The sequence below is a fragment of the Aspergillus homomorphus genome (genome assembly GCF_003184865.1).
Source record: "Aspergillus homomorphus CBS 101889 unplaced genomic scaffold BO97scaffold_5, whole genome shotgun sequence".
NCBI classification, from domain to species: Eukaryota; Fungi; Ascomycota; class Eurotiomycetes; order Eurotiales; family Aspergillaceae; genus Aspergillus; species Aspergillus homomorphus.
The window spans coordinates 737,124-753,365 of record NW_020291891.1 but is presented as its reverse complement, the minus strand read 5'-3'; the positions used below and the strand labels follow the sequence as shown (position 1 = coordinate 753,365).

The 16,242-nt window shown below is 53.5% G+C and overlaps 6 protein-coding genes across 6 annotated transcripts; 2 read left to right on the top strand and 4 right to left on the bottom strand.

Moving 5' to 3' along the window:
• Nucleotides 1-62: 62 nt before the first annotated feature.
• On the top strand, nt 63-1,713 carry BO97DRAFT_216161 (uncharacterized protein). The gene is made up of 2 exons (XM_025690612.1): nt 63-977; nt 1,037-1,713. Exons 1-2 carry the CDS (start codon nt 235-237, stop codon nt 1,644-1,646), a joined length of 1,353 nt encoding a protein of 450 aa, XP_025554711.1. The 5' UTR covers nt 63-234; the 3' UTR covers nt 1,647-1,713.
• Nucleotides 1,714-2,903: 1,190 nt separating this feature from the next.
• Nucleotides 2,904-3,941, bottom strand: BO97DRAFT_440949 (mitochondrial 54S ribosomal protein mL40). Its single transcript, XM_025698126.1, has 2 exons — nt 3,670-3,941; nt 2,904-3,452 (listed from the first exon to the last, which is right to left on the bottom strand). Exons 1-2 carry the CDS (start codon nt 3,905-3,907, stop codon nt 3,115-3,117), a joined length of 576 nt encoding a protein of 191 aa, XP_025554710.1. The 5' UTR covers nt 3,908-3,941; the 3' UTR covers nt 2,904-3,114.
• Nucleotides 3,942-4,176: 235 nt separating this feature from the next.
• On the bottom strand, nt 4,177-5,997 carry BO97DRAFT_403528 (RING finger domain protein). The gene has a single exon (XM_025694759.1). It carries the CDS (start codon nt 5,813-5,815, stop codon nt 4,277-4,279), a length of 1,539 nt encoding a protein of 512 aa, XP_025554709.1. The 5' UTR covers nt 5,816-5,997; the 3' UTR covers nt 4,177-4,276.
• Nucleotides 5,998-6,228: 231 nt separating this feature from the next.
• Nucleotides 6,229-9,385, bottom strand: BO97DRAFT_363252 (acetolactate synthase catalytic subunit). The gene is made up of 5 exons (XM_025692490.1): nt 8,836-9,385; nt 8,647-8,745; nt 8,512-8,579; nt 6,765-8,450; nt 6,229-6,709 (listed from the first exon to the last, which is right to left on the bottom strand). Exons 1-5 carry the CDS (start codon nt 8,991-8,993, stop codon nt 6,657-6,659), a joined length of 2,064 nt encoding a protein of 687 aa, XP_025554708.1. The 5' UTR covers nt 8,994-9,385; the 3' UTR covers nt 6,229-6,656.
• A 1,261-nt stretch (nt 9,386-10,646) lies between these two features.
• On the bottom strand, nt 10,647-12,041 carry BO97DRAFT_440946 (uncharacterized protein; the record flags this gene model as incomplete). Its single annotated transcript, XM_025698125.1, has 1 exon — nt 10,647-12,041. One exon carries the CDS (start codon nt 12,039-12,041, stop codon nt 10,680-10,682), a length of 1,362 nt encoding a protein of 453 aa, XP_025554707.1. The 3' UTR covers nt 10,647-10,679.
• A 665-nt stretch (nt 12,042-12,706) lies between these two features.
• Nucleotides 12,707-15,320, top strand: BO97DRAFT_468452 (Mcm10/DnaG-type zinc finger protein; the record flags this gene model as incomplete). Its single annotated transcript, XM_025699742.1, has 2 exons — nt 12,707-12,778; nt 12,863-15,320. The coding sequence occupies 2 exons, from the start codon at nt 12,707-12,709 to the stop codon at nt 15,293-15,295; spliced, it is 2,505 nt and encodes an 834-aa protein (XP_025554706.1). The 3' UTR covers nt 15,296-15,320.
• Between the last annotated feature and the right edge of the window lie 922 nt (nt 15,321-16,242).

The window sequence follows — 16,242 nt, the reverse complement described above, 5'->3', positions numbered from 1 at the left end:
TTGGTTAATCGCGTTGGAGAAGCAGTCGGCTTTCCGGTCGTCGCGCGTTTTCCTCCCTTTGTCTCCCTTGGGTTGCTTGCACTACGACTTGGAACGGACCTTGCACAACGCCCATCCATTGCGACTCTCTTGGAATTGATTACATCACGAATCAACGATCTTTCTCAGTGAATTTGGAGTTGGGATTGTTTGAGGATATTTATCGTCACCTGGGATACACGTATCGCACTCAAAATGGCGACAACACCACCACCGCCTTCCAGGCTACGGATGCCTCCTACCCCTCGACATGGTGCCAAATATGACGACTATGAGCCTTATTCCACGCGTTTTTCGGCCAGACTAGCTAGCCAGCGCTCATCTAGGGAGTCTCAGACTACTCCCCCGCCCAGTTTCCCGTCTACGCGCGAAAGCTCGAAGTTGCCGAAGAAACAGCACGCACCTGAATCAGCGACATTATCACCACCAGGCTCTGCGCAAATCTCCCCTCGGAAGCAAAAGTCGGGCCGATTTGCCGGAACACATTCACTACAGTACTCTACTCTAGACGACGCTGACCCTTTCAACACCGAACCTTCTCACACTCATCCCCCGCCGTTTCTTCGCCCCACACTCACCGAAGGGATGCTTCCGACACCAGCCAAAACGCCGCGGAAGAAGGCTGTCGCTGATGTTGGGAGTACGGCCAGAGTTCTCTTTCCCCCGCCTCCCAGCTCCAGCTCACGGCGGAAGTCTAAGAAACACACAGGCTTCTCGCTAGACAGCTTCACTGAAGATCACGGCCAGAGCGGGACAGAGATCAAGATTTACACTGATTCCCGCGACCGGGTTCCAGAGCTGGATGAGAGTGAAGGCAACCCGTTCTACAAGAAGCCCAGTAGTAACACAAGCACCCGCACCTCTCGACGCAAAGAGATGGCCCGTGACAAGGAAGTCAATGAGTCGGTCAAGCGTGAAGACGGCATGTTCTACGTCTTGTAAGTTTGAATTTGCACTTCCTTTCTCACTTAATATATCTTCTAACTCGACTTCGCAGCCGCGGCAAGAAATTGTTCCGCAAATTCACAGATGACGTTGAAAGTTGTGATGAAGACGATGACGATGATCTGGGTCTGCTAGCGGCCCGCCCAGATCTCATCGATGAGTCTCTGACTGCAAGCCTTCGACCTCTCACACGCTCATCGATCAAGCCTCGCGTGCTCTTCCGCTCCGCGGCATCTGAGGAGCAGCAAGATAGCACGGGCGATGCGGACGAAGAAGCAGCGACCGATATCGATGAACATGTGTTCGACACTGAGGCTGAGGAGACGGAGGACGCTGATCTCGATCATGACATAGTGCAGCGGCCAGTTACGCCTCCACTCAAGACTACCACAACAACACCCCCGTCTCCCGGCGGCACAGTACGCTCCCTGCGCACTCGAGGCAAACGAGATGACACAGAGCAGGGCGAAACCCCGTCCACCTCGGGTCCCGAAACCAAGAGGAAGCGTGTTAATCCTTTCGATGGCTGGCTCCGAAGGAAGCAAACTCCCGCTGTGATCGGAACTAAAGCTAAGAAGCGTGACGCGGACGCTGCTGCCAGTCCTGGTGGTCCGGCTCCGAAGAAAACCCGTGGCAATCGCGCTACTGCGTCAATATCGTGACGAGGTGTCACAGGGTGACCGATACAACGTTTCAGGAGCAGGCTCAACTTCCACTCAACCTTCTTACTACCCCAATGTTCGGAGTCACATGCGGTGTTCTGCGGGTCTCAGTCTTCTCTTTCGCATTTGATGTTTACCTCTCTCCGTGTTTCAGCGTACTGAGCTTTTTTTCTTGCTTTCGATTGATGTATCCGACTTTCCTGCTGATGTCTGGTCGGGATAAGCGGGACGGAATGGGGCTGGTTTGGCAAAGCACATACGGATGGCGTCTTCTCTTTCTATTCTCTCTTCGGGATCTCTTGCACCTGAGCCGAAGCATCGATCGCTCCGACGATGGCTGTGGGACTCTTTGCTTCTGCTTTTTTCGGGCCCTACTGCTCACTCTCACTCACCTTAGGTAGTTTATTAGCTTGGCTTGAGCCACGTACTAGGTACTGTCTTCGGGCTCTACTAGATATCCAATTAAATTGAACACAACCCATTAACATGACCTCTTCCAATTTTCTGTCGTCTCAGTCCTCTGATACGAATTTGTCGATGCAGCTGAGCAATCACAATCTAAACATGCAACCTAGGACAGGTGCCCACTAGCTTTATAGTCTTTCCCATCGACGTCCAAAGCACCCGTCCGACAACTCTCAAACCCAGCGCCTCGGATCTAATTTCCACTTCTTCAAACGGCCTCTCATCCAATGCTCGACACATCAGAACCCATCGAACAGGATATGCCCAAACAGTTTCTGAGAAGACGAGAGATTCGAATTCGCCGATACAATATAAATGACACCGAGGAGGATCTCAGGAACGAGTACCACCAGGAAGCAAGGATTCAGAACGCACTGCATCGTGTGTGGCTGAAAATTTCTAGCGGTTCCTGGATTCTGCATATTGGGGTTCTTTCCATTGGTCTGGCTGATCAGGAGGGCTCCTACAGGCTCATCTGCAGATGAGGTAGAGGATCTAGATTGCTTCTGTTCTGCCAGGAGGGAGGGGTTCTACTTGCAATGGATGATCGTGGTTGGAAGAAAGCTCGTAGAATATCACGGTGATTATATCTGTATATCGGGATCAACTTCTGGAATGAGCTGTGGTCACGGTGTTAGCGGTGTCGGGACGAATATTAAGGGACTTGTCAGCTATCGAATCAACGGAGCCAAGTATATCTACGCGACCTCCTCACCTCTAGGCTAGGAACCGAGCGAGTAAGAAAGAGCAGATAACATAACCAAACCAAGGTATATACTACCTAATATACAAGACAGCAAAAGAAATAAGAAAGAAGCAGACCCTAGAACCTAGCATACATCGAGTAAGCACCCGTCCACTCTATAACACATATCCTCCCTCCGTTATTCCACCCCCAAATCCCCTTACATGTCCACACGGACTACCTCGTAAAGTCAACCCGAACATATCCTCCCACCAACCCCGAACCTCCTAAGGAGAAAAAAAAAAGAAAAAGAGAAATCTATTTCATCCGCTTCCAGTCATGGTTCCAGCCCTCGCTACTGGGACTCTCAGTCTGCAAGCGGCCGTACTCGATGGGGAACAGGTCCTTGAAGATGCCGGTCTTGATCATACTCTTGCGGAACAGCTTGCCGCCGTCGCCGGCGCCGGTGCGCAACTCCTCGCACGCAGCGCGCATCGCGTGCCACTGCCGCTCCAGCTCCAGGTGGTGGGCGCGCCGCTGCTGCGCCTGGAACAGGTGCCACGCGCGGTGGATGGTCCAGTGTCGGAGGAAGCGGTTGCGGCTGAAGCGGAGGGGCCGCGGAGTGAGCGGGTGGTGCAGGAAGTAGCGGATCATGGCTGTGCGGGGAGTGTATGGGTTAGCATGGGGGTTTTTATTTTGCTAGGTATATGGGCAGATGAGGTGGGAGGAGGAGGGAGTAGAGAGAGTGCTTTCGCTCCCCCCGGGAGCGTAGGCTGGGTTTCTCTTGCTCCGTGACTCTCGCTCGCTCGCTGCTCACCACCCCAAAGGATGTAATTTCATGATCGGTGCTCCAAGAAAAAAGGCACAACGTACTGATACGTCTATCGGGCCTCTGATAACCACCCTTCCGCTTGGACAACGCGCTCGTCGTCGAGAATTGTCGGGTGCTGCTCATCGCCGCGGCTGTGGTCGATTTCTTCGAGCTCTCGTTGCTGCTGCCATTGAATCGGCTGAGGGCGGCGGTCGCGGCCGGGCGAGAGGCAGTCTGCGAAAGAGGAATCCGGAAGACGTTCGCCAAGGAGGCGAGAATCGGGGAGAGTGTTGTTCGCATTTTGTGTGGTTTTGGGGTGGTTGATATGTTGTGGTGGTGAAGGATAAATGTTTCGGGGAAAGAAAGATCTCGCCGGGCGGAGGGTTGGGGTCGGCCCAGCCGCGCGCTAAGGGATGATTAAGCGCCTTGTTGTCTTACTTAAAGAATGAAGTATGTGAACTGGTGGATATTGAGAACGCTCTACTATTTCAGGTCGACGTGATTGAATGTAAATTTGTATTCCAAGTTGACTCTTAAGAGTTTTCGCCGGTTACTTGCCAAGTAAAAAGTTGGAGATTTGCAAAATGAAAAAGTGTATCATGAACATCATCCCATCCGCCAGAACAAAACGCCTCATGAATGCAAGTCCCAAGTCAGTCATGCTAACACCTAAGAACCGTTATTTGCCCTACTGCTCGCCCGAATATGCTTCTTTGATCGGTCATAGTTGAGCACCTTACGGCGACGATGGGTCTGCGCTAACTTCCACCGACAGTATAGCACCAAGGCATCCTTCAATAGCACGAAGACACAGCCACCAACGACGCTGCGACCCCAGCGCGTCTGTAACAAGCCTGGTCGACCCGCCGTTGACGCCGTTGTCCATGAGCTTGGCAGCACATGTTTGAGCAGTCCCCCCATCGACGCAGAGATAACCGGGAATGCAAGAGCCCCCAGAATCAGATCGGCGAGATTCGTCGTCTCATGGACCAGGTCGTCCCTCCGACCCAGACCGAACGCCTGTCCTCCGCCGGCACCACCGCCATCATTCTGTCCGCCTTGTTGCTGCTGTCCTTCCCCACCTTGCCCACCGTTGAACTCAAACACTCCTTCAGCTCCCTCATCGTCCCCTCTCAATCCCACCTGCAATTCAAAGTCGATCTCCATCAGCACCCGCCCATCATCATCATTCTGCTCAGCCTCGTCGGGGATGGGTTCTGGATGATTTGGCGGTGCGTTGTCATCGAACTCATTGATATCGGACTGGCGCGGCTGCACTTCTAGGATCCACTTCTTCTCCAGCTTCCCAAACATCTTATCGTACAGTAGCGTATACAGCCGCTTCACGTACGGCAGAGCCGCGAATGTCGCCGCCGGGGTCGGGGGCCAAAGCTCCGCAGCAGCAGGCTCGACAACGGGCTGATGCGTCACCAGCAAGAGGAACGGGATAGCGGCCAGCAAGCCCTCCGAATACCGCGTGCGGGTCAGAATCAAGCACATAGGGATGAGCGGGAGCCCCAAATTCAGCCCGGAGTTCCAGGGCCCGTCGATCGACTCCTCCAGGATATGCCGGGCCTCATCGGTGCCGAAAACAAAATACATCGAGTAGACGCCATGCACGCAGCAGCCCGCCCACACCGTGCCGGCCAGCGTGAAGACCATGCCCGGGAGCACGAGCCGTCCAGCCACCCGCTCGAACAGCCGCACGAGATCCACAATGTAGCTCCGCGGCCGGGAGACGACGATCTCCGTCTTGCACTGCGGACAGACCATCTTCGCGTTGGTGCCGTTCCGTTTGCGCGACCGCGGGTTCTCCAGGTCGGCCAGCCAGTCGAGGAGGCAGGCTTCGTGCGCGGTTAGGGCGCAGGGGCACGGCGATCGCCATTCGGAGTTGAGCGGGGTATCTTCGGTTTCGTCGGCGTAGCAGATCCAGCATTTGCGCGGTTCGTCGTCATTGTTGGACAGGGATGGGTCAACCAAGCTGGATTTGTCCGATGCGGGAAGGTCGCGCGTGGCGGTCTCGTCGGAGGTCGTTTGCCGATTCAGGAGTACCGTTTCCTCGATGGTTTCGCCCTCTCCGTCAGGTTCGCCGGTAATGTTCGTGGTGTTTGTGGGCTCATTCGTCCTTTCGGCCTGGTGGGTTGATGTCATACCCGCGTCGGATAACCGAGCCCTGCCAGACGCTGGATAACCTGGGGCAGAGGCCATGAAGAGGTATCGGACTTGGTTTGTTGTGGGGTGGAGTACAGATGCTGATTGAGATTTAGACAAATGAGAGCAGCATAGTGTGGTGTGGAAAGAATCATCGAAATTTGAATGGTGGGGGAGGGGGAGAAAGAATGTTGAAGGCGAGAGGCGGACAATCAGCCAGCCCTATTAGCAAGAGCTCCAGTGAAGGGAGGAGTGGCAGTCTACTCCAGTCCGACCCTTCGGATACGAACCGCGGCTATGAAGATTACCAAAAATGGCCCGAAAAGGCGGCCCCACGTGATCCGGCCCCAAAACACAACTAGACTATGTTAACTACACTGCAGTGATTAACGATCCACCAGTTTACTAGATTATCCTTTAGATCTACTCCTGCTTCATGTTGGTACTTCCCCTCCACACCGCGATCTGATCGTTTTTTATGCCTCCATGGTATTTCCAAGTCATAAAGAGATTACAGCAGCGAAAGGATTATATACAAGAGATACTCACTAGAATCGAGAAGGCAACTTTTCTGGCCAACCATAATGCGATTGAGAACATGCCCAGAAAAATAAGAAAAGAAAAGCTCGGCGCTCAACGAGCCAACCAGAGGAACATGATGCCCACTCCGTGATGTACTCGATCACCCCCAGTGAACGATGCTGCTGTACTGTCGTTCGCTATTCCCGGCTCAAACCGAGTCGGGGAATCAGTGTCGGGTGGGCGCAGAGTGGCACCCGCGAGCGTTTTTAGAACCCGCCAGAAACGCCGTGGATATCAACAGATCATGGATCGAGGCCACTTTTGCAACTAGAAAACTGAAATCGTCGTAACGCTCCGCCGGCGTCAGCTCCGTCGCTTACATAGGGGCACCCCGCTTGCGCATAAGAGCCTTTCGGTCCTTCTCCTTGGCTGGAATCATAGACATCAGCGATTGTACTCATACTGAACAGACTTTAAGACATACCTTCATCGTAGACAAGGAACTCATGCAGAGCACAGCCAGCCGGCACCATGGGGAGAACAGGGACCTTGCGGTCAGTGATCACCTCCAGAAGAGCAGGGCCGTCATGCTCAATTAGCCACTTGAGCTTAGCCTCAACCTCGGAGGGCTTGGTGCACCGTTGAGCCGCAACTCCCATAGCCTCAGCCAAAGGAACGAAGTTGGGGTTCTTCTGGTGAGTGTGGGAGTAGCGGTCCTCGTAGAACAGGTTCTGCCATTGCGTCACCATACCCTGCTCCTCGTTGTTCATCAAGAGAACCTTGACACCGATGTTGAACTGGTTGGCAGTAGACAGCTCAGTGAGGGTCATGTTGAAGGAAGCATCACCGTCAATATCGACAACTAGAGCGTCAGGGCGAGCGACCTTGGCACCGATAGCGGCGGGAAGACCGTAGCCCATGGTACCGAGACCACCAGAGGTGATCATAGTACGAGGCTGGCGCCAGCGGAAGTGCTGGGCAGCCCACATCTGGTGCTGACCGACACCAGTCGTGATAACAGTACGATCCTTCATGTGAGCAGTGAGATCACTGAGCTTCGAGATGACGGCCTGGGGCTTGATCGGGCCCTCCTCAGTCTCTCTCTCATAGAGGGAGAAGGGGAAACGGGCCTTCCAGTCGTTGATCTGCTCGAACCACTCCTTACGCTCCGGCACAGCTTCGATCTGGGGAAGGAGGAGACGGATGTTCTCCGCACAGTCACCCTCGACGGCTTCGTTGGCCTGGACAACCTTGTTGATGTTCTTGGGCATGATTTCGAAGTGAACGATACCACCGCGATTCTCAGCGGCGGCCAGCTTAGCCTGAGGAGCGAACTTGGAAATGTTACCAGTGACACGGTCATCAAAACGAGCACCAATGGCAATGATCAAGTCAGCCTCCTGCATGGCCATGTTGGCATATGCCGAACCGTGCATACCCAACATGTGAAGCGCCTTGGGGTCCAATTCGTCGAAACCGCCCAGACCCTGGAGAGTGGTGGTCACAGGAATGCAGGCCTTGTCGGCAAGCTCCTTCAGAACCTCCGGGCCGTCAGGACGGGCGAGGAGACCCTGACCAACGTACAGAACAGGCTTCTTGGCCATGTTGACGAGACGAGCGACGCGGCCGATGCTGCTCTTGAGCTGCTGCATGCTCACTTCGCGGGCGGCCATACTGGCAGCGCTGGGCAGAGCCGGAAGGGTGCTGTTCATGGGGATAGACTTGCGAAGAATTCCGGCGGTGATATCCTTGGGCAGGTCGACGAGGACGGGTCCAGGGCGGCCACTGGTCGCAATCTCGAAAGCTTCCTGGATACGGCGGGGGAGTTCGGCCACGGACTTGACCATCACGTTCCACTTGGTGCAGGCGCGAGAGATACCGATCACATCGGCTTCCTGGAAAGAGTCGGTACCAATCAGGCTAGTCGGGACCTGACCACAGAAGACGACCATGGGAGTTCCATCGGAGAGAGCATCCTGCATCGGGGTGATAACATTGGTGGCACCGGGACCGGAGGTAACGAGGACGACACCGGGCTTGCCGGAGGCACGGGCATAGCCCTCAGCCATATGTCCAGCGCCTTGTTCATGTTTGGGAAGAATGAAGTCGAAGTGCTTGGAGTTGTAGATGGCATCGAAAACAGGAAGAATGGCACCTCCGGGGTAACCGACTGTCGACAGTGGGTCAATCCTGATACCTTCACCGAGAAAGGAAAATAAGACATGACTCACAGACGTGCTTGACGCCAAGACGCAGCATCATCTCGTGGAAAATCTCACCACCGCTGAGTCCGACGAAACTGTGTGGGCAAGAAGGACCCGGTCAGCGCCAGATGACAGTGGAGGGTAATCGTGGGGATTACATACGAGTCGTCCAACTCGGGAACCTGGCGGTTTTGGAGTGGCGAGACTTCATTGCGGTGAGGTTCTTGGTTGAAAGCAGGACTGGGAATAGGTCTCGTGTTGCTGCGCAATTGAAGATTGAATCAGTATTGCAAATGTACTCCTAACAAGAACACTGTATGCGACGTCGTAAAGAGGGAGAGAAACACGTACGAGGCTGTGGCGGCAGCAGTGCTCTGGGCTCTTTTCTGCGTCGCGACGAAGCGGTGGGGCGACGCAGCGGCAGTGGTAAAAGTCCTTCTGCCAGAGGTGAGGTACCTCTGATAGTGCAGAGTGCGCAGAGCGCATTTTGACGGTCTCAAGGGCATCATCTTGACGGCGGATGACTGCCTAACCCGACGAAAGTAAGATTGAGAGGCGAGGCTCACAACGAAGAATGGAAAAACGGGAAAAAGAGAGGAGAGGGAAGAGGAAGCGTAACCTTAAGGCAAGGGCAGGAGAGCGAGAACTCAGACTTGCCTAAGTCGGGGATCGCCCATCTTTGGCGTCTAGCCACTTCGGGGTTTAGTGCCGACTCCAGCCCATAATCTGGGGCTCCTCATTGGCCCCGATCTGGCCCGGGGCTCCGATCATCGGCCTCAGCTGCTTCTTCTCCCCATCCATGCAATCAAACCAGCAAACAATAGCTAATCGGACTGGCTTGGACAACGTTCAGTTGGTTGACATCTCCTTACTGTGTAGGGATACTTGGCACTGACTTGCTTTCCGCCCCGAATCTCATATCGGTCGGGCAAGGCAATGGATGGATGCTTATTCTGTAAGACGGCACTGCAGGAGTGGCAACCCCGTCAGCGGTGAGCTGATCATGTCACATGAATATATATCCAAGTACCAGTTCACAACAGCCGTGGTATCCAACCCGAGATCGAGATGGATTCAAGATGATGACGACAGCGCACGTACTTTCTCTCAGACATGATTATAGTTTCGTGCAAGCCTATCGATATACTGTGGAAACCTTTCCCGTCCAGCAGCATGCAATCAACAACAGCCTGTCAAGCCATCAATGCCCGCAGCATCCATGCATTCGACGTCCAAGACATCATCGGAAGCAGCGTCCGTACGCAGCCTGTCGAGCAGGTTCTCCTTACAGCCTGTCGTAGCACATTCTGGCCAGTCTTGCTCTGCATTTGTCGAACATGTCCAATCGACTATGTTCTTATAACACTTCCCTAGCACACTGTCTTGCCCGGCTCCTCGTAGTAACAGTCGGAGGTCATGATCAACTCTGTATTAGGAAGTAGACAACCCAGTGGACCTGACTTGCACGGATCCGTTCATGGCGGAGGTAGGAGCCTGGTTGCAAACATCGTTAGTCATGATGCAGGTCCATTATATAGTTATGCAGTAAATCCTCTTACAAGGAACATAAGTGCGAGGATACTATTCAAATTGCAGGAACGAAAGAAAATGTACGGTTAACAAATTAACATTTGATTACACTTACTCTGTATATATCATCGGTGCACCTTGAAAGGTTGCTGCCAAGACTGTATGATCTATACAATGGAAACCTCAATGCAAGACTAGGAATCAGCCATGTGGTTTTCGCCTCCCACGCAAAGCTATACCGACAAACCACCGAGATGCTTTATTCTATTAGCGATCGAATCAACCTAGTTACAGGAGATTGTTGGCTGGACTACATCGTATGACTTACCAAGCGGCCATCTGATTCCGAGCGTGATACTATCAGATCACGGAGCGGTAGGCAGCCCTAAGTACAGGATGAAACTGTTGCTGGCCTACGACACCGCAATACAATTGCATAATGATCTTACAAGTCATGATACATTATTGGCTCGGGCTTGTTTTAGACCTCCTGGTCGACCAAAGGTGACCTGTATTAGGCCGAAGTAGTACAGATTCAGTATGATGCCAACGACCGAATCCAGAACGCGTGGCTAAGACAGACCTCTCTATAAATGGGCCATGATCACATATGCCATAATCCAAGAAGTTCCCTCCAAGGGAGACAAAGGCTCGGCTGAGATTACTCAGGCTTTCTTCTTTGCCGCTGCTCTTCCAAAGAAATCACTCATCTTCTTCATTCCCGTGGTGTTGACCTTCTTCAAGTCCCTTACTCCCCTTGACTCACCAGCTTTCTTCTTCTTCTCTTCTTCCTCCTGCCGTCTCTTCTTCTCTGCCCGCGACTCTGCTGCCTCCTCATCCTCCGCACTGCGCTTCCGACTGAAATCACCCAGCGACCGTGCTGCCAGCGCTTCCTGCCTCAACTTCGCAACAAGCTCAAGATGTTCCCGCATGGGCTCGAAATCCTTAGGCGCATCAGGAGCGGCCAGCATCTCATCAACTTTCGCACCCATAGATTTCGACAGGTATGACTCCTTGATGAAGGTCAGCGCGGTAGATATCCGGAGAAGCTCTGCCACGCCATCGGGGGTAGATGGCCCCTCAGGGAGAATTTCATCTGTCTCTGCAGTAGCGGTAGCGGCAGAAGCTGTCGTCTTTTCAAGATCAAGATCCTCAGCACCCTCGGCATTCTTCCCGCCGTCAGCCTCGTTCTCTTTATTTTCCCCATCGCCGTTCGGAACAACGACCTCGACTTTCACAGCAGAGGTAGCCCTTTTCAGCCCCATCAATGGCATCGCCAACGCACTCCTCACAAACTTCTCCTCCAGACTGGGTGGCAGCTTGCCGCTATTGGCCGCAAGTATCCTCTCAGCTTTGCCCAGCAACTCCAACAGCAGCTTCTTTTCGCTGAACCGGAACAACTTCTCATCGCCTGCTTCGACGGCATCACAGATCGCAGCTGCGCGCGTGTGGACAGTATCACGGAAGGTCTCGTTGTATAGGACGAAGCGTAGATGCGGAGCGAGTTCGTCCTGAATGGAGTCGATGATATCATCGAGGGGTTGGTAGAGAGTGGCTTTAGCTGTCATTAGAAGGGGGATAAGGAAGAAGATGAAGTCGAGAGGAGTGGCAACGTGGATGGATGCGTTCTGGGAAAGTAGAGATAGGGTTGACGTCCCCACTTGCGGTTGGAATGGAGAGGCTTCGATGGTATCATTTTGCGAAGACGAGGTAGAAGGAGTAGAATCATCGGGCGTGAGGTGGCGCGCGAAGAGAATGCTTCGTGGAGAGGAGGATGTGGAAGTGATAGAGGTAAATTCGTAGACACCCTCTTTCGGGCAGAAGAAGTAGCGGGTGGGTTCGTTTGTTTGAGGATTCGGGAGCGTAAGGAAGCGGGCGTCGGCGCTTGCGGTGGAGGGGAGAATGAAGGTTTTGTTCGGATTCGTTGGGGATGAGGGCTTTTGAGGTCGTAAGTCGGATTCTGAAGAGGAGGCTGAAGCAGATTGCGGCGATGCCCTCAAGGGAGCGGCGGATCGAGTGCGCGGCATTGTGGGTAATGTGTGTTTTCGCAGGTAGGGAGGAGTGTAGCAGGGCTTTTTGGAGGGCAGCAGGTGGAGTTAAGATGCGACAAGCAGTGACATTGCCGAAACCAAAAACTGATTGAACATGGGGCAATTGAAGAACATGAAGTCAATAGGTAATGAAGTCTAAAGCAATTCGATCCATAACTCCTCGGGACACTCAACGCGTATTTGCGCCGGCCGACGCGCCGACGCGCGAACCAATCAGCACCTGCAGCGAGCTTAACCAGTCAAAAAGCGCTCACAATGGCCCGCGGCGGTTAAGTTCACTGTGAATGAATTGCAGGGCAGAATATCGGGCATTGCTTCATCCCATCCATGATCCTTCCTTCCCTTGCGTTTCATCTTATGCATGTCCTCGATTAGTTCAATCCCAACTCACTGCAGCCCCCTTTCTTCTCTTTGTTGTCAGTGGAGGTGGACTGTGGTTGAACTCTACTTCCCTACTCCGTACGCGACACAGTCACATCTGCTCTGATCGTCTTTCCCCGCATCCCTTCATTCTCTTGAACATGGCAAACAGTCGCCAAAGAGGGTAACAATTGCTGGACACTAGCCACCTACTCCCACTATTCCCCCCATTTCGCTCACTCGATCAACTGTTCCTTTAATCACATTCGCTGGCGCGTGCTATGACCAGTAGTAAGACCAACTCTTCTGCGACAAAGACGGGAAATAGTGCTAATTCGATTCGCGTCACAGTGGTCGATATTTCATGGCCGCCCAAATCACCACGGGATGCTCTTTTGAGTAGCCCAAGCGGGCGCAAACGACTCGAAGAACTGCAGCGTCGCCGAGGAAACCCAGGGTCGCCATTGAAGCGCTCCACCACAACTCCCGATTTGCGATCCAGGGCAGCGCAGCTTCTGAGCGACGGCATTGACGATGACGAAGATGAGGACGAGGACGAGGAGACGTTGAAACTCAAGTTAGCGGCCATTGAGGCGCGACTTAAGCTGAAACAGCTTCAGAAGAGTCGTGCAAAGTCTGGAACTCCAGCGCACGCCCCACATGACGAAGATAGTGCTCTTGCGAGACCTGGGTCAGCAGTGAGCTACTCGACACAGTCACATACCTATCTATCAAGGAGCCGAGCCGAACGGAGCACACAGCACGACGCTTCTCTGGACGACGTGCAAGTTCCGCTCTCCCCGACACGACGGCCGACGGTTTCGGCAGACCCAGTCTCCCCGCGGAGATATATCTTAGGCATTGATAAAGGCCTCAAGTCAAGGGATGTATCTCTCAAGCGCCCTCCGAGTTCGAAAGGAGCTGGTCAGTCGACTGCGACACCCGGCTCCCGGACATTGGCCGGTCGCGACGGTTGGGTTTCGCATTCGAACAAACTTTTACAGACAGTCACTGCGGATCACGAACGTGGTCGTCCGAAGAGCTTCAGCGAGCGCATGGCAGAGAGTCGATCCGAGGAAAAATTGCAGAAAGACCGAGCCGAACGAGCTGAGCGCATTCGAGCTAACCGGAGCACGGCGTTTCAGATCGACAAGAATGAGGTGGAGGCATTCAAAACGGCTGCTGAGGCGAAGAAGATCGAATCCCCACGATCGCCAACTCGAAGCAGACCCAATGAGACTTTCAGTCGTGAGGACGTCCTGCGGTCATATGGCAAGCTCAAGCCGTCCCTGAAGCGGAGCCAGACTCTCCCTAGTGTACGGCATCAAGACAGCGATGCCGAGCAAAAGGAGTCGAGGCCATACTTGCACCGACGAAACCTCAAGTCCGAATCGGAAGCGCATGGTTTTTTGCCGGGGAGCTCCCAGCAGAGCACTAATGATGAGTCTCAGGAGGAGAACGGCGGCGACTCGTCAAAATTCGAGGCCTTCTCTGGTTTGCACATGTCGAACCGAATTCTTCCCCATTCATTCCTCACCCGCACACTCGAAGACAAGAAGGTCCTCCGCATCCCTGATCTCCTTCGAACCGTCAAAGGGCCTAGCTTCGAACTGCCTGAGGAAATCGACACAGACTACGTGGTTTTTGGCATTGTAGCTTCCAAGTCCGAGCCCAGACAGATAAAGTCGAACAAGAACGCCTCTCAGAAGGACGCCGACCCCTTTGACGACGGCCTCAACAACACCAACTCATATATGGTCATCACCCTGACCGACCTGAAATGGACCATAGATCTATTCCTCTTCGAGACTGCCTTTCCACGATACTACCGGCTTTCCGAGGGCATCCTCGTCGCCATCTTGAACCCCACGATTATGCCCCCTCCCAAAAACAAGACTGACACCAACAAATTTAGCCTCGCCATCTCTTCCTCCGACGACACGGTCCTGGAAGTTGGATATGCGCAAGACCTAGGATTCTGCAAAGCCACCAGAAAAGACGGCAAGACGTGTCATGCATGGGTTGATGGACGCAAGACCGAATTCTGCGACTTTCACGTGGATCTCCAGGTCCGGAAAACTCAGGCTGGGCGGATGGGCGTGAACAACGGACCAGGCATGTATGGACCGGGCGGACGTTCCGGCCCTCGAACTGGCTACTTCACAGCCGGTGGTGGTAATGGCGGTGGGAAGCGGCCCGGGCAACGAAACGGCCTGAAACCAACCGGCGCTCAATACGACTCCGGATCACAGACCCTGTACTATGTCGCGCCTGCGCCTAAGACTTTTAGCAGAGGAGGCCTGGGTGGTGGAAACATCCATCGTCAGCAGCATCCCCTCGGCCAGTCCGCAGCGAGTCTCATCGACGCCGACACCGACGACCCTTTCATCGCCGCAGGCCGGATGGGGCGTGGCAAGGACAGCAAGGAAGAACGATTTCGCAAACGTCTTGCGGACAGACAGCGGGAGAAAGACATCACCGAGAAGCTCATCACCCGGACCAGCGGCGTAGGCGCAGAGTACCTGCGCGCGCGGGGCAACGAGAGCGTCGTTCCCGCTTCGCGTCCCAGCGACGCCGCGAAGAGCCAGTCCACCAAGGCCGCCGGAGACAGGGACTCAGCAGCCACCACCCTTGGCCTAGCAAGCCTACGCAAAGCAGCGGCCGTCAACCTCAGCCCCCTGAAGCGCGCCCACGACGGCGGCGGCGACCGAGCGCTCGGCAGCAGTGCAGTCAAGAAGACTCGCTTCATCACGTCCCACGGCATCAAGGAAGCAGGGAGGGACAGCCTAGGCGGGAAATTCGAAATGGTATCCACGACCCATCATGATGATGATGACGACGACGACGACGATGAACTAGACATTGTCTAAGCCGAACTCTATAATAAACCCGAGAAAAAAAAAACAAACAAACAAGAAAACAGCACAGCATACATACATTGTTAATGTGAAAAGAAAAGGACAGAACAGAAACTCCAAAACGATAATATTAGATACCCTCTTGACTGCTTCCAGCAACATCCTTCATGACCATTATACTGTTCGTTCGTTTATCTGTTTGATTAGTACGGTAACGCATCGATGGAGCCCACACTAAGGGCCTGATGTTCCGAGGACCTTGACACTTAAGCGGCCATCGACCTACTTCTTCCACCTTTCTAGCTTTCTTTCACTCTCCAAGCATGCCTAATGACCTTCTATCCAACTTTTCTCTATTGAACTATGCCTCGAGCGGTTCCCCGCTCGTATGCCTGGAATACTACCTGCGTCCAGTCATCAGATCAGATGTTTTCCTTCTTGGGAGGTTCCCTTTTTTTGTTCACAATACTGTAAGACTATGCCAACTTTGTTCAACAATATGAGATTGAGAAATGAATCTGGGAATCAATGATCTAATATGCCTCGGCTGCACCGACAGAACGACTCCCTACTTCCCCTTTCTACATCTAGTTTCGACTCTGTAAGCTGGTTTCTGGAATTGTACCTCCTCCACGTATACGTGGTACTAATTGCAGCAACCATCCACGGAACTACTCAGAATTACTTTTGCATCAAGATCCGAAAAGCTCAACGCTAGAGAGGCAAAGGCAATCAAAGGAATGAGACTCGGAGTACACCCGTCAAGGAAAGTAATGTCACGTCGACTCCAAGGGTATGATGAACAAGAGATCAAGACTGCTACAACAACATAAGAAAACGAAACAAAAAGCCCACCCAAACGCCGGAAATGCAAGGTAATCGAGACTCGCAGCTCACACAAACCACCTTCTCGTCTCCTTTCAGATCTGCCCACACTTTTTTTCAGAACCTCCCTCCGC

Bases quoted from the DNA above. Each gene is read 5' to 3' on its own strand.
- BO97DRAFT_216161 (XM_025690612.1), top strand. From the start codon at position 235: ATGGCGACAACACCACCACCGCCTTCCAGGCTACGGATGCCTCCTACC. The intron at 978-1,036 runs GTAAGTTTGAAT...TCGACTTCGCAG, and splicing joins GACGGCATGTTCTACGTCTT to CCGCGGCAAGAAATTGTTCC.
- BO97DRAFT_440949 (XM_025698126.1), bottom strand. From the start codon at position 3,907: ATGCGAACAACACTCTCCCCGATTCTCGCCTCCTTGGCGAACGTCTTC. The intron at 3,453-3,669 runs GTACGTTGTGCC...CTCCCCGCACAG, and splicing joins GAGGCCCGATAGACGTATCA to CCATGATCCGCTACTTCCTG.
- BO97DRAFT_403528 (XM_025694759.1), bottom strand. From the start codon at position 5,815: ATGGCCTCTGCCCCAGGTTATCCAGCGTCTGGCAGGGCTCGGTTATCC.
- BO97DRAFT_363252 (XM_025692490.1), bottom strand. From the start codon at position 8,993: ATGATGCCCTTGAGACCGTCAAAATGCGCTCTGCGCACTCTGCACTAT. The intron at 8,580-8,646 runs GTATGTAATCCC...TTGCCCACACAG, and splicing joins GTTCCCGAGTTGGACGACTC to TTTCGTCGGACTCAGCGGTG. The intron at 6,710-6,764 runs GTATGTCTTAAA...CTATGATTCCAG, and splicing joins GTTCCTTGTCTACGATGAAG to CCAAGGAGAAGGACCGAAAG.